This window comes from Gekko japonicus, unplaced genomic scaffold, assembly GCF_001447785.1.
Source record: "Gekko japonicus isolate JY-2015 unplaced genomic scaffold, Gekko_japonicus_V1.1 scaffold504, whole genome shotgun sequence".
NCBI lineage: Eukaryota > Metazoa > Chordata > Lepidosauria > Squamata > Gekkonidae > Gekko > Gekko japonicus.
In genome coordinates this window covers 681,424-707,429 of record NW_015164197.1, presented here as the reverse complement: position 1 = coordinate 707,429, position 26,006 = coordinate 681,424, and the positions used below count along the sequence as shown (strand labels likewise).

Below are 26,006 nucleotides of genomic sequence, written 5' to 3'. Positions count from 1 at the left end.
TGGAAGCAAGATTAATAGAAGTTTGTCACAGTCAGGTTAGGAATCACGTAACAGCATCAGATTAAGAGCCTAGTTATACTAAAAGGGAGGACAGAAACCTAACTATTGTAGTTGGGGGCCTGGCATTTTATTTGTTTACTTATGTATTAATGAAAACATTCATACCTAGCTGTTCCATAAAGCTCAGGTCAATTTACAATACAGCAAGAAATAAGATCAAGTTTGCACAACGAATTTACACCAGACTTAAAAACAATTCAGCTAATTTAGCTGATTAGTACTAGGTAATCTGAAAATAGCAATCTTCAATCCAGACAAGGTCAAATGATAATGCCCCAGGCAAAATCAGGAAATGGCAGAATTAGGAGACTAGAAGCATGCTGTAACAAGGCAGTAGTAGCCAAATGAAACATCCAAACATTGGATTCTAAATATAACCCCTTTGATTCAGTTCTGAGGAGTGCAGAACAGGAGAGGGACTGTAGCCTAATGGTATATTTACTTATTTATCTATTTAGTTTTATGCAGCATCTTTCAATTTAAAAGGGCAATATACACAGAAATATAATAATCTGAAAGAAAATTAAACATCTTAAAACTTTATAAGGAACAGTATTAAGACTAAGACAAGCAGCAACGAAAAACAACAGCAAACAGTTACAACCCAGAAAAAAATGTGGTCATTAATCGAGATTTAAATTAGCAGCAAAAAAATTAAGGATACCAAGAAGCACTAAACTTGATAGGAAAAGTTGGCTTTGCATTGAGCGTCATTCCCTGGCATTTCCAGCTAAAAGGTATCAGGTTTAAAAAAATTCTTTGCCTGAAACCCGGGAGAGTCGCTGCCAGTCAGAACCTGTTAATACTAAACTAGATGGGCCAATGATTTGACTCAGTATAAGGGAGCTTTGTATGGTGACGTTAATAGCTAAGGATTAGAGATGCCAAGGAGTTTCGTTTCATAACAAGTCTTTTTATTTATTGTGACATATACTAGAAGCTACATAGTTCAGTATGGCCACATATATTAAAAGAAACTGAGAAGTATTACATTCATTTCTAAAAGGTTCTCTTCTGATTGAATAACTGATTTTAGGAACACTGAAATCCTGTAATGAATAAAAATCAGTTACATGTCTGCAGTATTTCAATATTGCACGCATCCAGTTTCATTCATTTCTTTATAATTTGTTCTCTTAAAGTAGATGTACACACCAATCTACTCCACAAGTCATTTTTTTAAAAAAATTATAAGGTGAAAGGGGCTCTGTTGACTACACACTGGTAGATGGCTTTGAAGTTAGGAAACAGCACTTTATAGAAGAAATGTAGGCAACTGTTAGGTCATATTACATTATTATTGCAAAATTAGGTTTTCATGGAACTTGTTACCAGTATTCCCATCCCATGATGTTTTTCTTTAATCCAATGAAGGCACTCAGGGACATATAATGATTTTCAGTCACTTAGCAATTTCAGTTTACTTTTCATTTAGAGGGACTGATTATACAGTTTGGGTGTTCCTGGCAAAGTACTGCCATATCCTTTCTCTGATGGACTTGGGTATCACTAAGATGTCTGTCTCTGATTCGCGTATCTATCACATAGATCGCTCTCTCTCTCTCTCTCTCTCTCTCTCTCTCTCTCTCTCTCTCTCATTTTTATCACACCTATCCTTTTAGGGCCCTAGGAAAACGTTTGTGGCCTTTCCATTCACATTTTATCTTCTCAGTCATCCTGGCCCAAGGTTTCCCAATGGGTTTCATGACAGAATGAGGTCATGAACCCCAGTCTCCACAGTGGTGGTTAAAATGCTGGTCTAGCACTCCATACCTGCTGTGCTGCATACTATACCATACAAGGGAGGCTATCTGCATTTTGGCCCTTAATATAGCTATCATGGACTCAGCTAATCTTGCATTGAGCAGGGGGTTGGACTAGATGGCCTGTATGGCCCCTTCCAACTCTGTGATTCTATGATTCTAGATAAGGCAATATAATAACAATGTGACAATCCCAGTACAGAAGTTACAGTGTGCATATAGAACAACAAATATCTATTGGAATCTCTCAAAAGTAAAGGCTATCCATGAAGCTTATGTATGTATGGGCCAACATTAAAGTACATGGGCTGCCACTCATACATGTTCACTGGACCCCAACAGACTTTTGGATTGTGACAAAAGCATGTAAAACTGTTTAATTGCTACTGTTGCAAATCATATGAATTTTTGAAATTAGTTTTAACTTCAAAAGCTGTAAATATTACTTTCCTTTAAATCTATAGCAATTATTTTTCAGATATATGCGTAGAAGTAAACTCTACATACAGTGTCCTATTTTGCTAAGAGGCTGAGAAATGAGCAGAATGTATACATGAAAAAATAATTCTAATTACTTTAGAACTGGCTGATCTGATTTTTTACATGTACGTTGCATATCCTTAAAATATGTACACAAACATCATTTACTAAAGAAGTGATTACCAGATGATAGCATTTAGTTTGCTGTAAACAAATTCTGTACAAATTACAATCGGGCTATTGAAAAGTATCCATTATAATGCTCTCTGGTATTGTGCAGTATTACATCAGATTGAAAGAGGTTTTCATTGAAGAAGCATACTGTTTGTAATGTAACTTCTGCAGCAGTGCAGATCTTCAAATTTGTTTGTGTCCTTCCTATTCATAATGGTGGTTTGCCAAGAAGATCCCTTGCCAACACACATTTTTTTTAAAAGCAAAAAAAGCTTAAGTTAGTCATATGCTACCATCCAAAACAATCAGAACTGGAGCCAATTTAGTGCACATAAGTTACCTTGGAAGGATTAATTTATGCCATTGAGCCTCATAATATGTGTAACCAACAGGGAGCTGGAGACAGGGATTTTTGCAAATCTTTCAGCTAGATCAATGAGCCAAATGCGAAATTTAGCAACCAGGGCCATCATGTAGATTTGTGATGCTCCCTGGAGGAGTTGGGGTCCAGCAACCAATGACTGGATTACACTGATCCATAAATGCAGTTTTTCATCTGTGACAGATATAATATGAATGCTGTTATTCATATGGCATAACTGGAAGAGAACCACAGGCAATGATACAAATAGTGTGAAAGTGTAGAATTTTACAAATAGAAACATACAGATTATCAGGCATTCCCACCTGAATTGTGCTACCCCACTGTGAGTAGACTCGTAAAACTTGCAACTGAGATAGTATTAACTCCCATTTGACTAAGGTGCATATGTTTTTCACAATGTGGTGCAGGACATCTCTGCATTGATGTAATATCTTTGGTTGCAAAGAAACTGCCCACACTGGCCCCACTATGATTCCTTTCTGTTATCCAATCTGGCAAGTAACCCAAGCCAACTCAATTCAGTGGGCCTGTGGGGAGTGGATGTGTTGAATGATCCTATCCAACCTCTACTCAGCCCTCTAACAGAATTCCCTTTGTTTATATAATCAGTTGGCTAGCATGACTCTAGTTGCATTCCCTCTCTCAAAACATTCTAGAAAGGAGGCTGCTTGACATCTATAGAAACCCTGGCCCACCATGTCACATCTCATGGAATGCAGGGGTATTTTTTTATTCAACCACCCTTATTGTGGTTTTATGAAAATATTATAACAAAAAACATTCCTGAGGCATTGATTAGAACAGTCCTTCATTCATACTCCAAATATATGGCTTCTTTAAAGTCTGAGAATCTAGCCTACATGATTTAGAAGTGCCAAGCTATTATTTAGTTAGGTGCTTTGTGTTTTACTGCAACATTGTGGCATATTATACCTACAGTATTATGGTTAAGATTCCCCACCCACCCCAACTGAATGGCTATGCTAGAATATATGGCAGAAACAAGAACTCTGCTTGAATAGATGTGGGCTTAAATCCAACTTTATTTTCAAAGGGGAGAATCCGGTCTATTTGGATGTATGTGTGCATAGATGTATAAATAGAGTTCAGTATTACTGAACTATTAAAATATATATATGGTATTTTGTATATGCAAGTTCTTAAAATCTTTATCTTGTTCATATACCATTGGAATACGTCAAAAGTCTGATTATTTTGCGTATGCCAAGGGCAATCTTTGAATTCATGACTGAAAGATAAATTAATACCAGGTCTCTCAGGTCCAAGTATACTGTATTCACTGGACCATGTTGTAACAACTATCCAACTATTCTATTCTACTAACTATTCAGTGAGCAAACAATATATGCCAGTGCTATGTTCCTATTTCAAAGATCAACAAAAGGTAAAAAAAGATATAGAAATATAGTTTTGAACTGAAAGTTGTTTCATCTATCTAAAAGCTCCATCCATTTATTCATAAAGATGGGAAATAGAAACAAAGCGCTCCAACTGATATTCTTCAGCCATACACATCTGAATATAACAAACAAACTTTATGTATGTAACTGCTAGTGTGATTTTCACATTAGCTCTTTTTAGGGATTACCAATCTACTATAAATCTTTTCTTATTGGATGGATATAGTCTAGGCCAGAACAGTGTTTAGATTAATATATGTTTACTCAGGATTAAGGATGATCTGAAGCTTTAAAAAACAAACAAAAAAACCCTCAGTCTTTTCATAACAATGAAAGAAAAAATTGACAGAGTCTGTGTCTTGCTCTTTAGATCCACACTCACACACAAAAGACCCAACTGTCTGATCATATTATTCTTGAAAGTAAGATATAAATCTGTGTAACATTTAATTTTCATTTTGTTCCCTTATTTATACTTTTGCATAAATGCAGTGCCTACAAAAGTTCCATGGCTAAGAAGAGAAAAGCTGAAGAGCAGATCTTGGGAGTTCCAGTCAACAAACGAAAGTCTCTGTTAATGAAACCTCGTCACTACAGTCCCAGTGTGGAAGGCAAAGGGGAAAATGAAGACAATACAGAACTGCAAGATGACAACAGCCTCATCAAAGCAGGTATATCACGGACAGTTGGCTTTCCCAGTCATCTCAAGGGATATTGTCCAGTAGAGGTTACAGAGATTTGGCCTTGTGTGGAAATACTGTATGCTGAAATTGAGAAATAAATATGACAATGTAAATTCAAGCATCTCATATGTCATCCCATTCTGAGTTCAGCAGATGGGTCAAGAAGAAGTGCCATGTAGGTCAGCCATTGTTTATTCGGAACCAAGTCAAACTGTGAAACAGGGATTCTTCTGAACTCTTTCTTTCTAGCGCTTACATTTCTATCTTACCCATCTTCTAAGGAATCATGATTGTCTCCTGCTCCATTTTATCCTCACAACGACCTGGTGAAGTTGGTTAGTCTGAGATACAATTGCTGTATTGGTTGGACCAGTGCTGAATGGGAATTTGAACCTAGCTCTCCACTATCTTAATCCAGCACTTTAAACTACTACACCACACTGGCTATCCAGTGTATGGGTGAATGAGTAAAACATCCTCTGTGTACAGATGTCCTTCTGTCCCAAGTAAATGAAAGAGCCAGAAACTCTTCATTACAGGCTGCCTCTCCAAGGACTTAATTAGACAGGACATTGTAAGATTTGTGGGAGGAGGTGTTACGTACGTTTCAGCTGTGCTCATAGCAGGATGGACATCCTAATATGGTGTTGGATGGGGACTCATATATTCGTGGATATGTTAGCATTGATCCATGTTGTCAGGTCTGCAGGCACCAGTGTTACAATCAATGACATCACACTGCCTTATGGTGTGATGTGGGGGAGAAGAGTAGAGACCAAGTAATCAGATTCCATGCCATTGCTTGCTGAGTGGTTGTTTTATCTCAGGGCTGTAGTAATCCCTTCCTGAGTAACCTGAATCTGGTTTTGTGTGAGAGAATAACATGTATTCCTCTTCCGAATTTGTGGTATGTATGCCCTCTTCTGAGATAACAGCAATAGAACAGAGCCTTCCTGTGCTAGCAAACTGGGTTCCATCCATAAACATATTACTTTAAAATAACGAATAAAGCTATTTCCATTTAATTGAAAGGCATACCTCTAACAAATGGGGGGGGGAATCGAATTATGAAATCTTCTGGACCTGGTCAAGAGACTGCAAAGAGACCAAATACAAGCACTGATTTGCCCATAGTGTGTAACATAGCTGTTAACAATCTGGAACTTCTCTACCTGAACCACTTGAAAACACTGCAAATTTTTGCTCACAGCCGACTCAAGAAAAGTAATCCATGACGGTGCAACTTCTAAAAATAAAGTTGCATGGGAGCTATCAAGCCAAGCAACAACAACAACAAATTCACCATAAATAGTTCAAAAGGCCATTTCTTTTGGTGTGGGTCCAGTCTCCTGAAGGAAAAACGTAAGAATTAATAAATGTTTTCTTTTAATGTATAACAAACAGTTGAACCAGACAATTATGTAAACTGGAAATGACCCAAAATGCTAACAGTTTGGCAGCCGTAAAGTGAAATGCATTGTGGTGGCACATGTGCATTTGTGTCCTCCTCCTCCCTTGCACAATAATCTGCACTTAATAGGAATATTTTAAACTATGTAACTAAGCAACAGAGGTAATTGTTGCTTTCTAGAGCTTTTGTTAGGCACTCCACCATAGCCCAAATATGCATAATTAGGTATAATGTCTATAAATCATTATTGTACACATGTGGGTAGTTAAGTGGATTGAGAGAATAGTTCAATGAATTGGACATATTCACTGAAAATGCTTTTTATTTGTTTTCGGTAGTTGATAATACTTTGAAATTATCATAACCCTTTACACTTTCTCTTAATAGCTCACTGTGGTTGAGAGAAAACTTCATTTGCATTTTGAGACGATATTTAATTTATTATTTAAACTTGAAGTTGGTTTGACATAGATTTTTGCAAAGGATCAGACCATCTTCTCTTTTATTTTAAGCTTGTTTATCTCATTTTTCCTCTAGGAAGTAAAATGTGGAACGTTCCAGTTTATGTTGAATACAACCCAACAAAAGAATGCACCCTATAATCAGTATTATTGAAGGGGCCAGTGTTGTGGCTAAATTCTTCCCTTCATCCAAAAATGCTTTTAGTTACTATGGTAATATTTACTTGATCCTGGCAGACCAGTGTTGATTTTAGGGAGATAATTACCAGAAAAGAAGATGATGGAGATGTATTTTTGAGTGTCCTTGTCAGAAAAGAAAATGTTTAGAAAAAATTAAATGAGACACAAAAGGGTTTATTGTCTTTCAGCATTTGACACCCTTTCCTGTAGCCTTTACTACCTACTGTTTCCTGCTGTGATTTCAAAGAAAAGAATGTTTCTTAAACACAGGATACACATGTCTTTCCCAGTCCTTTAGGAAATCTATTCATTACCCCAAAAAATCTGCTTTTCCACTTGTAATCTAATGTACTCTTTAGTGCTGTCACTGCTGTGGCTATTTGGAACTTGCTAACTATATAGTTTTCATAATTAAGGTCTTTCACTAAACCAAGAGTGACCCAAAGTATCCATTTTGTAAAATTTCTATGGAATACTAATCCTTACTGTTGATAAAGCACTATTAGGTTTCAAAGTGTATAACAATAATTTCAACAGCCTTATAAGGTAGGCCACTGTTATTATCATCCCTATATTGAAATGTGAGGGTGGGTATGCTGATGCTGAGTGACTGTGGTTTGTCTCCAGCCCAGATGAGATTTGAAGCAGATCACAGCTTATTGTCTTGGCTACAACAAAGATAAATGACAAAGGTCTCAGGTTACCATTTTTCATTTGTCTGTTATTTATGAAAACTTGAATGGTTGATGAACCAGCTGTGACCCCTTGAGGGAAGAGATTATCTAGCCACATATCCATGCTTTGCTAGTGGTTTGATTACTGCAGTGTGTTGTATGTGGGTCTGCACTTGAAAAGGCTTTAGAAATGTTGACTGGGCTTTAGATTGGAGCTGTTTGTAGTGATCACGTCACCTTCATTGCTTCCAGTTTGTTGTCACTGTGAGAGAATGGACTTGGAAGCCCTTCCCTGTTTCTTCTGATTGGACTCCTGGGAGGTCAGAAAAAGAACCTTGTGGTCATCCCAAGCATCTGCTTGGCAGTGCCACCTCTTACCCTTGCTCCCCAGGGGCTCCAAAACAAAATGAGCAACCACCAACTACCAATAATGACTTTGAAAGTATCTCCTGCCAGACGGAGTCATATGTCTTGCACCGTATACCTGTGTTGCTATTTAAAGGCCCTGCCTAGTTACTGTGCCTGCTATGCTTGAGGGCAATATCTTGCAACTTTGAAGTTTAGTGCCATCATGTTCCAGAGATGATGAGGTTCTCTGCTGCTCCTTCTCACTTAGCTGCTTGACTGAATAGGCATGGTGAGTTGCCAGAGGTGAGAGTTTGAGAGTTCAACATATAAGTCAGTTTAATAAATGGATAAAAGAATACACATGTTATTTTCAAGTTTTTGGGGTTAGCAAGGGAACAAAGAAAGGGTCAAAAATCTTCTCTAGGTACTTCCTAAATTATGTTTGATTTAGGACTTGAAGTTGCAGTAAATTAGAATTCATCTTTACCCTAGATCTACAAGTTGAGAACTTTCTACGTTGTCCCATGGCTTGTGGACAGAAATAGAGTCTCTAGGTAAAAGTTCATCATGGCTTTTGCCTATCTGAGAAGCTGCCCAAAATGGAACAGACTCCTCTTTCTTGTGTCCAGAGTTTTTATAACACACACCCCCCCCGCCTTGGGGATGATGTTCTTGTCTCAAAGAAAGAGTAGTCTTTCTATCACTTTAGGCTGTGGTCAGATGTGCCATTTGGCACGGTCAGGAAGCACTCCTATTTCATCTGTTGGTATTTGGCACAGAGTTGCTCAATCAGACATCACAGTCTAATCCATTTCGCTGTGGGCGCAGCCCGTCACTAAGTGATCAAATGGCATTTTTGAGCAAGTGGGGGTTTTTGCCTTTTTGTGCGCATGTGCATAAACAAGGAATCAAACCTCCGCATGAAGAGTTCTTCATGGAGTTCTCCATGGACCAATTATGCAGTTATGCACATATCACTTAGCAGGAAAAAAATGGAGCTGAGTTGGGATGCACTGAGCAGTCCATCTTGATGGCCTGAGTAAGTGCTTGAGTGATCAGACTAGGGAAAATCCATCTGAGGCCCATCGGCAAGTGTTAGGACCGGAATTTCCCTGGTCTTTTAACTCCATTTCTGTGGTGGGGCAGCACGGGGTGCGGATGACTGTGGGACCTTTCCCAAATGTTGCTGTCTGATCATGCACTTTAGATCTGTCAAGCATTCACAGCTAAGTTGTATCTAAAGGCACATCTGACCGCAGCCTTAGTCTCCAAAGTTTCATGACACTACATGTGACTTCCTGCCAGGGGATGGGGTAGTAAACCATTACCATAACTAAGAGCTTGAGTGCTCTGTGCTGGGAATTTGATTACTCCTATCTCCAACTCCCCTCCATTCTGCCAGTTGTCATTCTGCAGCAGGGTTCTTGTCCATGGGCAGAGAGCTGTGAAAATAATTGAAACACTGGGGTGAATTCTTTGGTGCAGGGTGTTTTTCCACTTCAAAATATTTCTTTAAACCTATGAAGTCCTAAAATATCTAAAGGATAGCTTCCTCCCACATTAAGCTGAGGTGATTTTCTAAGGTTTTATCTTGCTGCCCTTGCTTTCAAAGGTTAGACTGGTATCTTTTGGATAAAGGACCTTGCTTTTAGTCATAGCCTGACTTTGGAAATCATGTCTAGGGGAGATTTACATTGTAACACTGGATGTCCATCCTAGCTTTTTATAGTAATTAGTTTTATTATGACTTTTGTATTGCTGATGACTTATAGTGTGTTTTTGAAATTTTTGTTGGTTACAGTGTCAGAGTAAGATCTGAGTGACCCAGGTTTGAATCCCCACTCTGCCTTGAAAGCTTACTGGGTGACATTGAGCCAGTAACACTCGCTCAGCATAACCTACCTCACAGGGTTGTGAGGAGAGGAGAACTGTGTGAGCTGCTTTGGATCCCCATTGGGGAGAAAGGTTGTGTATAAATGACGCAAATGAATAAATGTTGTGTAGGATGATTTTTAATTTATGTTTATAAGGCACTGTGTGTACTTTGTGTGCAGAGCATCAGGAGGGAGATGATAGTGTTTTGAATTAAATGAATAATGCTTCCAAGAGACAAGTCAGTATATCCCCAATGAATGGCAGGTCCTTTTCTGACTTTACAGCCCAGTCATTTTTGCACTGCAGCCCACCTACCCTTCCTCCTTCCTCTGTATACTGTGTGTGTGGAGCATCATGAGGGAGAGGATAGTGGACAGTAGCAGCACAGAGCTCAGGCAAATGGAGTCTGTGTAATTGCTACTCAATATAAAAACTGAGCTTCAGTATAAAGTGCTAATAGTACTCAGGTGCAATGCAGCCTTATTCTGCATCGTAGAGCTGAACACAGCACTTTCAAGGATGTCAGCTGTTCCTTGCTCCATGAAGGAACTGATCACATTGTGCCATGTTGTTTCACTACCATTGTGCTATAGCAGTCACTCACCTTATGGATTGACTTGTCCATACAGGAAAACGATAGCACAATATGCAAAAATGTGTGGATGCAACTGGGTGGTTCCCTTACCACCTCGTGGTAAGCCACCAGCCATCCCCTGAACTGGGCATGCTGCTATATGGGTCCACCCCTAAGACCCCATAAGGGAGTCTCAAATGAGGGAGGCAGTGCGCAGGCACAGCCCCTCCACACAAATGGATCTGTCCCAATGCCCAGGCTGCCCAAAGCCATGATGGGAGTGAGCAAAAAACAACAACCAAACTCAAAATGCAACCCATAACAACTGAAAGCAAAAAGGGAGGGGAGTGGCGGGAGGGAGAGCCCAGAAGAATGGGGATAGAAGCCCAGCTGCCACCCAAATTTATAGAGGCACGGAGGGATCATTGGGGGCAGTCTGATCTTAGGACTGCCCCTGGAGCCCTCCCCTGAACTGGGCCAGCCTCAGCACCAGGATTGGCCAGGCCCCGGTCTCCTGGCTTGCCCCTCCCACCCCTGGGCCACAAACATGGCTCCCATCTAGTCAGGGTCATAGCTTGTGGTTCATGTTTTTCTGTAGCAGTAATTTATGTTACTTTTGTGCTTTCTCTTTCCCCCCCCCATACCCCATACAGAAGAAAACATCATAACACCAGCCAAAAGTAGCCCTAATTTGGATGTGCAAGAAAATGTTCATCAAAAGAAGGACAATTATACTAGCTACCAGAACCTCATGTCCAAATCTTTAATTAGCTTTGAAAAAATAGGAAAAGATATACCAAATCACCCAGAGAATGACAAACTAAAGGACAGTAGCAGCCAGTCCTTAAAAATCAAGAATAACAATGTTGATGAATGCTACATGATTAACTCATCAGCAGGAAACGATAGAATTGGTGTTTTTGTTTCACAGTACTGTTCCTCTGAGGATAACGAAAGCAGTTCTGAAATTCTGGACAATGAATGGGACAGTTCCTCCAACTTCTCTGAAGAGACAAGCTTAAAACTTCCATTAAATAAAGAATATCTTGTAGGATGTAATCAGAAAGATGTATTAAAAGCACCAGGAATCAAAAGTGAGGGAACAGATTTTGAGAATTCTGAAATGGTTTGTGATTCAGAAACAGGGCTGCAAGAATCACGTGAGTCTCATGCCGAAACATTCAACAGCAGAATTCAGAATCCATTTCCAGACAGCGAGGAAGATGAGTGCCTCTCAGAAAGCACAGAACTGTCCTTTGACCTGGACAAAACGAAGCAAAATTTGAGTTTGTTAGAACAAGCAATAGCCCTGCAGGCAGAACAGGGTCACATCTTTCATAGCACTTACAAGGAGCTGGACAGGTTCCTCTTGGAGCATCTTACTGGTGAAAGAAGACAAGCCAAAGTAATTGACCTTGGTGGAAGACTAATCTACAATAACAAACGTGAGTTTGCTTTCTTTGTTTATAGTAGTTGGCACATTGATTTTGACACCTGGTGATAACTTACTCTTAAATTTCACGATGACAATGTTTTGCATTTTAACTGGCAGTTTAGCCATTTGAATATTTTACTGTATATTTTAGCTATGGTTAATTGTGGGCTTCTAATAAGTGACTCTGTGGGTCCTGATCAACACACTTCCCATGGAATGTTGTGAGGTAAGATTAAGGTAGGGATGCCAGCCTCCAGGTAGGACCTAGGGATCCCCTGGAATTACAGGTCATCTCCAGATTACAGAGATCAGTCCCCCTGGAGAAAATGGATCCTTTGGAGTATGGACTGTATGGCATTGTACCCCACTGAGGTCCCTGTCCTCCCCAGGCTCCATCGCCAAATCTCCAGGAGTTTCCCAACCTGGAACTGGCAACTCTACCTCCCATCGCCAGCTGGTGGCCAGAGGGGAGCTGGCAACCCTAGATTAAGAAAGAACTCTCATTCAGGCCTATGTCAGCCACACTTCTATGAACAGTTAGGGTGTTGACCCTAATGACTTTGATAGGTGCAGCACTGCATCCTGTGTCACCAGTATGTGAATTGGGCCTTTGCAAGTTTGCTCACTGTGGTCCTTTTCTTGCAAGAGGCCTCATCCTTCTGCTATGGTTCAACTTAAGAAGACAGTGGAAAGAAATAATATCTTTCACTCCCCTGAAGTCAGTGGAAGCAAGGACAATATTCTGTTGGCTTCCATTGGGAGTGAGCAAGGCATTTCACACTGATGTGAGTTGCAGTGATATAGAAAGGTGCGGTGATATAAAGAGGGGTTGGATCCAGTCAGTTTTCACTCCATCTCACATAATTTCCTTCCTTATTACAGTCCCAATACCATATGGCTTTTGTCCATAAAGGACCCATGGTCACCAACACAGCTTTTTTGGTGGTCAAAGAAGACCTCATTCTTCCTTTTCCATTAATGAAAAAACTGGTTGGATCCAGCCCCTGATGTGTGGACATGTGCTTTTGGTTGAAAACATCAATGGTTGTTAAGTGATAACTTTCCCACCAACATTTCACACATGAAAATAGGAAACAGTTGTGTACCTGAATCCCCTGTTCTCACACAAACTTCCTCTAGGCACCCTGCCCTCTTGCACACTGCAAAATCTCTTTGCAGCCTGCTGTATTTTACATTAATTTATTCTATCCTCGGTTGTTCAATGAAACCAACTGCAGGTCCAGGGCTTTTTTTTTTTTTCGAAAAAGAGGTGCTGGAACTCTCAAGAGGGAAATTAAGTTTTCAATCTGCTAAAAACTCATGAATTTTTAAACATTTTTAAAAGAATTTTGTCGAAGAGGTTCCAGAACTCTGTGAGATGGAAGCTCCGTGAGATGGAAGAAAAATTGTGGAGAAATTGTGGAATTTTTGAAGCTTCACCCCTCTAAAAGTTAAATTGCTGAAGAGAAAATTGATTATTTTTATGCATATGCATCCAGTACATCAGCATGTGACACACATATACACAGAAACAAAAGGCCAGTGTAGTAGTAGTATAATTTTATTCGGTTTATAACCAGCACAGATCTCTATAGGCCAGTGTAGTGTTTCACTTCCCTCTCCTATTCCTTCATAACCTATTTAGTAAAAGTCACTGCTCATGTTCAAACAGCGACTGCTTTATAATGAATGCAGCCAGGAGGACTATGGTGAAATTAAATGTTCTATTGTGAAATTAAACATTTTCACATTGTTAAAATTAAAAGACAGAAAATGTTGCAGTCTGTTTGCTAATATATCCTTCTATAGATGTTCAATGCTGAACAACCTAGGATAGAATAAATTAACACAAAGTACAGCAGGCTGAAAAGAAATTCCAGCAATGTGCAAGAGAGAGGGGTGCCTAGGGGAAGTTTGTGTAAGAACAGGGGATTCAGATACACAAGTGTCTTCCTGTTTTCATGTGTGAAATGTTGGTAAAAATGTTATCACAACCACCACTGATATAGCTGTGGGATATTCACTGGGTGTTTTATAGCTGTACTGGTATGGAAGCTCTCTACACAGCTTCCCCAACAAAATGCCCTTGACATCAGTTTTGCAATAGAAATATTACAACAGATACAGATATCTGTGTGTTTTCCAGGCATTGCTTACAATTCTATGTTTCTGATCGGCCGTTTGGTCATAATCCACATTCCCAAAGTGTTACACTAAAATTTCCAGTTTAAGATTTAGTGTTCCCTAGATTTCATTCCATTCAAGGGTAGTTCTAGTTTGCTGGTTTGTGAATCAAATGTTATTGCAACCACATATTTTAATAAAAAAGAATACAATAATTGTATAGAGCAGAATTCTACAGATTCCTAGCATTTCAACGAATTCTAAATCTGACCAAAAGCTGCATCCGTTATGCCTTCATCCTGTCTTAAAACTAGTTGTCATGGTATAATACAATGTTCAGGCAATGTCTTTGTTTCATTCCCCCCGACACACACCTTCAGATTTGTCTAGGCCTGAAAAGAGGGAGACCAAATGTCCCATCCCAGGATGCGATGGCACAGGACACGTAACTGGATTGTACCCACACCATCGTAGTCTTTCTGGCTGTCCACATAAAGTTAGAGTGCCACTGGAGAGTAAGTATCATTTCTTCAGTACAGAAATGCATATTGTGGCAAAACTCTATGAGCTGGATACAGAGTTCCATCGGGAGAAGGCACTGAGTGTTTTGGATCTTTCCCATACTGCCCCCCGTCAGTGCTTTCTCACTCCTGGAAATTTTCTTCCAGGGTTGCAGGACCCAAATGTTCAAATAAGGATGTGGTTCAGGAGGCTACAGCAGGTAAGGGGGGAGGGATCAAAAGGAGAAGCAACTGTTCACGCTTCTGTTCCTCAGGAGGTTGTCCATGGAGTCACACCAATCTTCATGAGCTTTTCACCCCTTTTGCTTCCTACATCAGCACAGCTGTGACACTGGAGGAGGGAAGAGAGGAAACTTTCATCCCTTTCCCCTTCTCCCCACTACAGCCTCCCTACCTGCATCTATTAGTCCACTCAGGTTCTGTGACTGTAGGAAGAAACCTTGAGTCAAATTTATTTGCCCTAGAGACCCCACTGTTTCTTAGTAGTAGTAGTAGTAATATATTCTCTAACATCAAGCAGCACTCTTCAAAACACAAATATTTCATTTAAATTAATTTCAGTGTTGGTACTGTCAACAGTTAGGTGGCATGTTACACTTACTGAGAAGTAAAGTTCTTTGAGGTCACACTCACTGCCAAGAAAATGTGTTCTGAATCAGGTTCCAAACTGGCTAACATCCAGCTATTTCAGTTAGCTAGGTTGTATGTCACAACCTGTTTATATGTAGATTTCCATCAATATTCTTAACTGTGATAGTTTATTCCAGTGTGAAGTCCTTCCTTTTGATATATATAGACATAATTAGGTGAACAACAGTAGTTTATTCTCCACTGCATTTGCAGGAAAGATAGGGAAAAAATGTGGTTTACTCCTGAAGTTACAGCTAGAGTAAACTTTTGCTATGAAGATGGTTGTGCACAACTGCCATCCAGGGACAAAAAACTCCTGGATTCTTCTTGGATTCTAATTTGTTTACATGTTGAAAGAGTGAGTCAGAGGTGAATCAGAGGTGAAAGTGGGTTGGCAAAGAACCAGAAACCCAGGCAAGCTCAAAAGTTATCTTCCCCCCCAAAAATAACATTTTAAGAATACAGTGCAAGATTTAAAAAACCATCTTGATCATGTGAACAAACATGTTTGCTAACAACAAACCCAGGCAAGCTCAAAGGTTATCTTTTCCCCCCAAATAACATTTTAAGAATACAGTGCAAGATTTAAAAAAAACCTCTTGATCTTGATCATGTGAACAAACATGTTTGCTAACAACAATAATAAAAGCTATTTGGAACCAGGAATGGAGGGTGTTTTGTGTGCCACCGAGTGGCTTCCAACTAATGGCAGCCCTATGAACTAATGACTTCCAAAACATCCTGTCATGGACAGCCTTGCTCAGGTCCTCTTGCAAACTGAAGGCCATGGCTTCTTTGACACGTTTAATCCATCTCATGTTGGTCTGCCTGTTTTCCTGCTGCCTTCAACCTTTTCTAGCATTATTGTCTTTTCCAGTGAGTTTTGTCTCCTCACAGTGTGACCAAGAGTACAATAGCCTCAGTTTAGCTGCTGAATTTTGAGCATGTATTTATACAAATCTTTTCTTCTTTTTGTTTAGTCCTTGCCATGCATGAAAATGTGCTGAAGTGTCCCACTCCTGGATGTACAGGAAGAGGACATGTCAACAGCAATCGCAATACTCACAGAAGGTAATCCTACATACTCTGGTCTAGCTTATTTAAAAAGTTAAGGATTTCCTTCTATCAGTCACTCAGGCCTAAAGGTAAAACAATGGTAGCATATAAGGCTTAGCTACCACAAAGAAACTTTCCTTGCATGCAAACACATGGGATATGCCTTTCAACAAGAATTCATTCATTCAGGACTTTATCCCTCCAATATGAAGCATGCTTAGCACCCATTGATTGACATGAAAGCAGGGGTCGTTTTGTAGAAAAAGAACTAGGGGAACTCATTAGCATAATTCATTAGCATATGCCACACCCCCTGACATCAGGGGCCCAGCGGTGGACCTGCAAGGGCGGCGGGAGTGCGAGGAAGCCCCGCCAAGGCCCTCCCTGGCCCCAGGCAGGCAGGGGTGGGGAGAGGCGGGGAGGAAGCAACTTACCCTCCCTCTTCTCCTGACTCCTCCTGGCTGAATGAGGGCTGGAAGCGGGGTGGCCAGAAGAAGGGGGCGAGGCTTTGTCATGTGCCCCACCCCCGCACCTCACCCGGGGGAACTGAAATCCCCCGCGATCCCCCCCGAATCGACCTCTGCATGAAAGGGTTGAACATATGATTTTTCCCATTGAAATCACTGAAACACAGAAGTGCTTACATTGAACGTTCATAGTATATCAATTCAGTTTTCATTTTGTTTCACCTTAACTGTATGTGAAGTCATAGGGATGCAATTGGCAAAGGATCACTGAGTCAGTCACAGTGAAAAAGAACAAGTGAAATTTCTGGAGTTCCTAGGAGTGAGGCATGAATGGAAGCCAAAGGAAGCCCAAGGGTGAAAAAGCCAGTGTAGTACAGTGGTTAGAGTGCCAGACTAGGATCTGGGAAACCCAGGTTCGAATCCCCATTCTACCATGGAAGTTTGCTGGATGGCATTGGGATAGTCAGCATCTCTCAGCCTAAACTACCTCACAGTGTTGTTATGAAGATAAAATGGACCCACTTTGGGTCCCCATTGGGGACAAAAGTGGGGTACAACTGAAGTAAATACAAATAATAAAAAACAATAGACTAACTGGATGAGGATCGCAAGAAGGTATGGAGAGGGGAGCTGTGGAGGGGGAATGGCATCAACTAGTTGTGAATGCCTGGGATAGCTATGGGAAGAAATGTGGCTGGATTTCCACAGCTAGAATGGGCGAGGAGGGCCTAGCTGGTCTGAAACCTATATGATACTGTGAGGAGAATCAGCGTATAGTGCTAGTTTCATATGAAATAAAACACTCCTAGTATTTGATAGGAAGAAATGTATGTTTACATTATCAATTAATCATGTGTGACAAATCTTTTTTAAACAGCCTTTCTGGTTGTCCAATTGCTGCAGCTGAAAAAATGGCAATGTCTCAGGAAAAAAATCAGCTTGACTCTCCTAAAACAGGGCAGTGCCATGATCCAGTTCACAGGTAAGAAACAGCATAGATATGTTCCTGAAAATGAATTCGTAACTAATGTTTTCATTTGTAATACCCTGAAATATTCAGTCATGCAGAGTGAACTTCACAAAAACAAGATTGTATTCCATAATGCCCTGCACAAGACAGAGATGGCTCAGACATGTTCTGGATTCAGCATCATAGTCACTGAGTCAATAGGCTGCTATGCCAATTCACACAACTACTGTCTGAATGTTTTTCAGTCTGTGCTGCTGGTTTTATCATTCCACATGGATTGAATTGCAAACTGGCTTCGTGAATCAGCTGCCATGAGTATGACAGGCTGTTTATATACTATTAGCAAAAGGGTGGAGCTAGTCATTTGCTTTTGTGGCAGCAGCTCCATATAATCAGTTACAGCCTTTTCAGACATTACATCCACACATACTAGGAGCCCAGCAACGGTGCATATCGGGAGCATGCATATTTGGGGTTGGGAGTAAAGATGGGCATGAACCGAATTATGAAACGAAGTTCATCATGAACCAGGCCCGGTTCGTGGAGGTGTGACTCACAAGTGAACTGAGAAGGTATGCCTTCCCAGTTGGAAGCGATTTCAGCTATCCCTTTTGTCCCCCCCACCCCCGCCCGCTTGAAAGTGTGTGGGGGGAACGAAAGGGATCACTAAAATGCTGAAATGGTTTACAAAAGCCACTTAAAGGGAACATTCCAAATGGCTTTTACAAGCCATTTCAGCATTTCAGCGATCCCTTTCGCTCATTGAGTCACACTGCCATGGCAGCATGCTTGGGGAGCCACTGCCAGCAGAAAGGAGGGAGGGAAGATCCATCAACCTCACAAACTGAATTGGTTTGTGAAGCAGGGGAGGTTTGTCCCAGTTCGCTGTCTGTGGGACCTCAAGAACTGTGAAGTGGGACAAACCTCCATTTTCCTGGTTCATGCCCACCCCTACTTGGGAGCTCCTCTCACACACCAAAGTGCTCAGCAGGCCCCATTCCCTGGGGCTTGAGCCCCAAGCAGGGGAGGTGAAAAGAGGGCCAAGCTGCCAGCTTCAGTGGAAGTATGGAGGCATGGCTCCCGTGGCCAGCCATGTCCAATTCCCAGACTTACAAGGTGGGGTGCTAATGAACCAAGTCCACTGGCCCATCCAGCTTCAGCGCAGGCCACTTCTATGGCCTTTGGGAGCCCAAGGAAGTGGAGAGAGCTACCCTGGAGACCTGGGTATAGGGAGAGATCCGATGGGAGGGCTCCATTGGATGACCAGGCTTACCCATGGCCAGTGCCTCAGGACATTCTGCCTCTTCCCCAGGACATTATAGGAGCCTGAGGCCCTAGAACTTAATTTAAATGTAGGATCATGGTGAACTGAGGATGGGCCAGGCCTCTCTCCCACAATGAGGGAAGAGAACCAGGCAGGAGAGTGAGGGCTTTGGGTGTTCCTTAATCTCCCTCCTCAAAAGAAATGGAGACACCCTTGAACTCCCAAAGAAAGGATCCTGGAAGGCACAGCAGTCCTGGACTCCAGTCCCTGGGAGTCAGAACTTGACAGTATATTATGGCACAGTTGCCATATTGTTTGAACAGAGGAACGCACATATTTATAACGCACATGCTGCTTTGGTATGCGTGAACTGACCACGGGATGTTTCAGTGGTCTGTTTTGTGTGTAGCAAAGCTGTACATGCATGGAAAATACATGTGTTCCTTTGTTCACGCAACATGGCAACTGCCCATATTGGGAGCATTGTGGATAAACCTCCACTCCTCCACACTCCTGAAAACTGTGTTTCTCCTAGGGTTGCCAGGTCTGGGTTGGAAAGGAGACTTTGGGGGTGGATCCAGGAGAGGGGAGGGTTTGGGAGGGGAGGGGCCTTAGCATGGCACAATGCCATAGAGGCCACCCTTCAAAGCAGCCATTTTCTCCAGGGGAGCTGATCTCTGTCAGTTGGAGATTAGTTGTAAAAGCTGGAGATCCCCAACCCCCACCTGGAGTCTGGCAACCCTAATTTCCCCCTCACATGATACACAACCCCACCCCTTCCCCTCACAGCCAGAGGGATGTAAAGGCTGAAGAAAACTGCTCCAGTCACTACCTCTACACCAGACCAGACTAACTGCAGGAAAGCTGGGGGCAGGGGCACTAATCCTTTTAAACACCAAATGAATGATCTCCTTCTTCTCACACTGAGTTTCCAAGCAAGCACTTTGCAAGGCAAGCTCCCTCCTTCAGTGACTCCAGCAAAAAGGTGGGAAAGTGAGACAGAGCTGTCTTTAAATAGCTGATTGGCTGGGTAGCACCTCACCCACCCCGTATCTTGGTGCTGCCTTCCCTTTTCAAAGTGGGGAGCACCACAAAAGTGCTCCTAGTGAATGTAGGAACCAGTCTTTCTATAGCTAACACAAGCTTTGTTTTCAGATTTGTACAAATTTATTTCATGATGATTTGTTCTAAAATTCCTCAAAAAGGACAGGCCAGTGTGGCTGAGAAAGTGCAGTACAGCCCACTTTCTTCAGAAGCAGAGACTTTAGATCTCTTCTCCCCATTTTAGTGGATTATAATCTAAACTATTTTCTGATCTTAATTCCTTAGAATAATGTTTTCAGTTTCTGTTTACTGTAAAGGGAATCCTACAGGCAGTTCAGCTGCTTCCATCATACAGAAATCAACATATTGAAGCAGTGTCACTGTGAACATAGTTGCTACCTCTGTCAGATTCCCCTCCCCACACATAGTCGTGCACACAGGCTGTTTCCCTGAGGCATCTTTAGCAGCATTTGTTTGTAGATTATGCACTGATGTGATCATTGTCACGATTCTGTGGGAATCCCAGGCAAAAGAAAAAAGACCTTTCTTCACATTTCTAATCTTGGGCTCACCGCGACTTCCACTAGTCTATGGAACAATGGAGGGAGGAAAAGGATTTCCCAGCCTTCCCTATAAGAGCCCAAAAGCAGTGGCAGAAACAGGGGGCATTGTAGTCAACACCATGCAAGTGTGCAGTGACTGGCAGATCAGCAGCTTCCATTGAGGTGAGTAGCCCCAAATGGACCCCACTGGAAGAGAGCTAGCCAGAGAAGCAGGTGCTTGCGGAGCGCTCTGACTGAGGCCCTCCCCTCACTTTCAGTATTGTCTCCCAGAGCTGACAAATAAGGGCAGGAATTCCCACCCAACCCTCACCATTGCTCCACAGTGGCAGCTGGCAACTCATTGTGGTGCAGTCCTTCCCGTAGAAATGAGACAGATTTCAAGCATATGGGCCACTTTTGGATCTACATGGTTGGATTTCATTGGTCGAGGGAGCACAAGCGAGTTGGGACTCTTCAGCTCAGAAGTTGATTTTTGAGCCCCCTTAGTTAGTCTCGATGTGGCTGGTGAAATGGGGTAAATTTAATTGTAAATGCTGCTAGGGCTGCTGCTGCTTTCCTGTAGCTCAGTTCACAAGCTGCACTCCAAGGACACACGTGCAAAGCAAAGCGAAAAAGGTAAGCCAGTTTAGGGTGTGTGATTCAAAACAACGTTCTGAAGCCTTTGCAGTTGCAGCTCATACCTGGCAGCCCCATTTCTGATTTGGGCCCTGGGGAGTTTGCCCCTCACTGAGGAAATAAAAGAGCATTACGTTTCCGTGTTCCTTGCCCATGAGGTCATCCTTAAAAACGGCTTCTACTGTTGCTTACTGTTAGTCTTTTCTGAGTTCTAAGCTCTGAATATGGGTCAGACTCAAACTAGAGAGGATGCTGGAAGATCTATGAACAGATTTCCAGTGAGCTTTTATTACTAAATCACAGCCATGCCCTCCCCCAATATGGATCAGGCCATGGCATGGACGTTGGGGGAGTTTATTTCTTGCTGTTTTCCCAGCTGCAAATGTCCCCATGAATTGCTGTTTGCCCTGGTGAGGGGATGCACACACGTTTCCTGCATATTTTTCTCCAAGGGGAAAAGAGGAGCTTTGGGGAGTCTGTTTAAGGTTGGGAAAATGGCACAGGATGGGAAAGCTAGCCCCACAAACACAAACACACAGCTGTCATTTCGAGCAGGAGCTGCCACAGCTGCTATTTAGCAATCAAAAATGTGCTGGGGATCCATTCCAGCATCACACTTAGTTTGACCTTCAGTCTGTTATGTCAGGTACTCCACCTCAGGAGAATGAAGCCAGTGGTCTCATTATTTTGTCTTCTTCTTTGTCTCTGCAGGACAAACTTAATGAAGCAGCTTGAGTTATCTCAGTACAGCTGCAGATCTGCCCAACCCAGTCCCTTCCCCAGAGCCACTCTTACGAGAGAGAAAGAAAAGTGCGGGAAAGTACCCTTTGACTATGCCAGCTTTGATGCCCAAGTCTTTGGCAAACACACAATGGTGCCAACTGTTCAAGGACAAAAACCCATACAATTCCTCGAGTGTAAGTGAAAGACAGATGCAGTCCAGTTTCATTTTTCCCTTGTTTTACATCTCTGGATTGTAAAAATAAAAAAATATGATCAGCACAACTAAACCATTCTAATTGACCATAAGATTTAATAATGTATTTTAGCAATCCTCTCCTCTCCAAATAACCTGTGGTTCCAATCTGGGTGACCATTTGAGGCAACAGTGTACATGTTGCTGTGGCTAGAAGATAAATGGTGTCTTTGTGCAAGTTTAGAGGATTGTGTTTAAGACTTCTCATGTACATGGATACAATCATGCACAGACATATACACAGCAAGAATCAGTGTACCCAGTACAGGTGGTTTATAAAGTCCTCACGCAGTTGAGGGGATTTTGTTTTTCTTTTTGTTTACTTTAAAAGGCAGCCCTATAACAAAAGAGAGAATACAGGATTTGTCATATTCTTCCTATGCAATATGTGTGGTTCTTGTATGGAAAGAACCCCACAAAAATCAGGATGCTATGTGAAATGGTTTAATTCTGTTAGGCCTATGATCCATCCTGGAAGGCTCATTAGTTTGCAAGGTATTGCTCAATGTTGCCCTTGGCATCCGGGAACAATTTGTAACATGGGATAAGCACCACAGTGCCAGGACAGAAGTGTTGCTATTATACTTGCGGTAGAGACCCGTGCCATTATTGCCCATTGCTTCACGGCTGCAAGGATTTCATAGGAAACTTCTATCAACATGATCCTGAATTCAATGAATGTAAATCAGTGTCATGTGGCAATTAGGTATGCAAGTATAGAATGGGAATGTGCTGCCACTATTCATGGAGTATTTTTACTCAGCTGCTCTCTTTTTGCACTTTGTATCCAAACTAGTTTTTTTTTCTTTTGAATGGGAATTTCAAGAGGAATTTGGAAAGCAGATCATGTTATCCAAAGAGGACCAGGGAGGAAAAATGGGCGCTTGCTTGGAATTCAGCAAAAAGTAAATAAATATATGGACTTCAATAGCTAAAATAAAAATGGGATCATAGGAAGACATTACTAATATTAATTATCATAGTCAGATCAATAAAAGCAAAAAAGACATCTGTAGCAAAGGTTAGCAGAAATGCACAAACACAACCATTTGATGAGACCAGCAGTGTTTAACGTCAGAGTTCATAAATTGCTATTTTTGAACTCTGCCTTAAATAACATTTCTACATCAAACAACAATTACCTGTAACTCATTGAGCTGATTGCCTTAGCTCTTTGTTCTGTGTTTAAAATAACTCTTAAGAAATGTTTTATATTAATTTTCCTTGTGAATATAATTTTTCCACATGTTTATTATGGACTTTTAAAAAAGTTAACTGCTAAGAGTCAGATTTATTTACCGCAAATAATAAAGGCATTGCTCTAAATGTAAGGCAAACAGTGTTTGGCTATGTCTCAACATCATAGCTAAAGCTGACCAATTTCATTGGATTTTCTATATATTGCCATATAAATTGGAGTTTGCTGTGACTCGTTGTACTTATGTTCTTAAAAGTCACAAATCTGCTTGCAACCGTGTCTTCTGTGGACCAAATCATCTTCATTATTTATTCATATATCATTGAACGTAAACATAAGTACAAAGACGTTCCCGTGTACAGAAGTTCCTGTGACATAATGAAGAAAACATCCATAATTTTGTCTTCAGATGAAAATTTACCACTGAAAATGGAAGTTAGTGCCTGACTGTTTTGTATAATGGCTGTCAGATTCCAACAGTGTCAATGGCAAAATGCTCTAGTTTGTTCAGAACTAAGCTTTTAAATAGTAAGTTTCTAGTCAAGAATAGGCTTTTGTTTAGTCTTCACATATTTTATTGTATGGAATGATGAATCTGTAAATCCAGTATATTTAATAGAGGGATGGTTGTATACAAGCTATTCTAATCAAATCTCTCTTCAACAGCAAAGCATTTTTCAAATCCAGGAAAATTTTCTAATCGGCTGCCTAGTGCTAGCGCCCACACACAGAGCCCTTGCCATGCCAACTCTTATGGCTACGGTCAATGTAGTGAAGACACCCACATAGCAGCAGCTGCTGCAATCCTGAACCTTTCCACCCACTGCAGGGAAGCAGCAGAGATCCTCTCCAACAAACCACAGAGTCTGTCTGCCAAGGTAGGCTAGTCCAAGAACCTGGAGGGTGTGCTAGTTACTGAACTGTGCGAATAAACTGTCTTTCATGTGAGCAATTGCATTCAGTTCTTTCCCTCCCCCACCTCAGAAGAGCACCTCCTTTCTGCATGTTCTTTTGAAGAGACAGGAATAAATTTGGAGGGAAAGAAACAAGAGAAAGGCAAAGCAGTATGAATAGTCCCTATAACTGGTGTCAAAGTATGAGAGAGGAAGAAGGGGGGGGATCCAAATACAGTAACAGTGGAGCAGAATCTATACCAAAATACCACTTTTTGCATAGTGCAAAGGCTACTATAATTTATCATTTATGGGACTGGTACAGTGAATAGATATGACAGTTCACAGATCCAAATACTGAGATTTCTGTTGATGATGAGTCTCACTGATTGTCATGGAGCTAATGGTTAAAGCAGGTGATTTGTGAATGGGAAGAAGAGATTATTTGAATATCTGGCCATTTATCTAGTTGACGATTCCCAATTTGTCAACAAACAAAAAGTGCCTTCTTATTACAAAATCTGACTCCATAGGATGTAAAATACCTCTGACCATAGTGCTTTGCAGGAAAATGATGACCAGTGTAGTTACCACTGGATATTGTTGCTACTGGTACCAAGAAGTCCAGCAGACAAGAGAATATAGTGGTGTTCTAGTTTCATATAAAGCTATTGTGGGCACCATGGAGAAATATGTTGGGGGAAAGGTATTAAAGAACAACACATGCGGCTTTGTACTTGACAGTGTTCTCTGAGACAGGTACTTGCTTGCTTGTCAAGCTTCATCCACTATGCAATGCAGCAGCACTCCTACAACTACATTATCTGACTCCTGGTCATGCTGGCTGAAGATGGGACTCCCATTTGATATAACTCTCTGCTATTCTTGACAGAAAGCCTCTACTTTTTATCACCTGTGAAAAATCAAATTGGATGTTCCAAGCCTGTATTCAGCAAAGCAGAATCTTCTCCTTTGCATTTCAGAACTGCTGTTGCAACAGCCAGGTTCTTGAAGCCAATGATGGCAACAGCCTGGAATTCATGGCCCAGCAATCCAGAGGACTCCTTTTTAAGGATCATGAGTTCGTTGCTGGTTTTCTGTGGGTCCACAGCTTTATTCATGACATTGGCCAGAGAAATTTTCTAGTGCTGGGCTATGGCAGAGGGAATTTTTTTCTCCTAGCGTTGAAAAGGAAGCTGATGCCAGAGGCTGTATTAAATTGCTTCCCCTACCTTTGGCTGACCTTAGAAACAGACCTTTCTTGCCAAAGAAAGGCAGTAAAGGGACCACACATAAGATTTTTCAGCTGTACACCTGTTTTGTGTTTGCCAAATAATGGAAGGCGGTCGTAACCACTCACAGTGGCATTTGGGGCATATAGTGGGAGGTAGGGGTGAGTTACATCCTGAAATAATTTTTTCCCCCAAAAAAATAGTCTTCATGCCTCATTCTCTGCCAGGCTTCACTTTTGCCAAACTTCCAGCAGGGCCTGATGACAACCCAGCGGTACAGAATATCTGACAGAAGAATTAGAATTAGTGTTTGGCCAGAGCCAAGGCAAGCAAGGCTCAAAGAGATGGAGTAGCCAAAATCACACATATTCTTTTTATTTGGATTGGACAGGGATCTCTTTTAGGAAATGGGGGTTTTAAACAGGAAAAAATATAAGGCAATATTCTCTGGATGCATGTGCCTAAAATAAAACAAATCATCGTTATTTGAAAATGCAGACTCAATCAAATATTATAAATTTGTTTGGTT

General features: G+C 41.3%; 1 protein-coding gene across 1 annotated transcript in view; it reads left to right on the top strand.

The window, feature by feature from the left end:
• ST18 (suppression of tumorigenicity 18, zinc finger) overlaps positions 1 to 26,006 on the top strand; it is a 177,835-nt gene that overhangs the window by 101,300 nt on the left and 50,529 nt on the right. Inside the window, exons 4-10 of the mRNA XM_015408368.1 lie at positions 4,776 to 4,954; positions 11,143 to 11,934; positions 14,429 to 14,563; positions 16,180 to 16,270; positions 17,600 to 17,704; positions 21,890 to 22,095; positions 24,019 to 24,230. Of these exons, the coding sequence (XP_015263854.1) occupies positions 4,776 to 4,954; positions 11,143 to 11,934; positions 14,429 to 14,563; positions 16,180 to 16,270; positions 17,600 to 17,704; positions 21,890 to 22,095; positions 24,019 to 24,230 (1,720 nt within the window). The remainder of the gene's footprint in view (positions 1 to 4,775; positions 4,955 to 11,142; positions 11,935 to 14,428; positions 14,564 to 16,179; positions 16,271 to 17,599; positions 17,705 to 21,889; positions 22,096 to 24,018; positions 24,231 to 26,006) is intronic.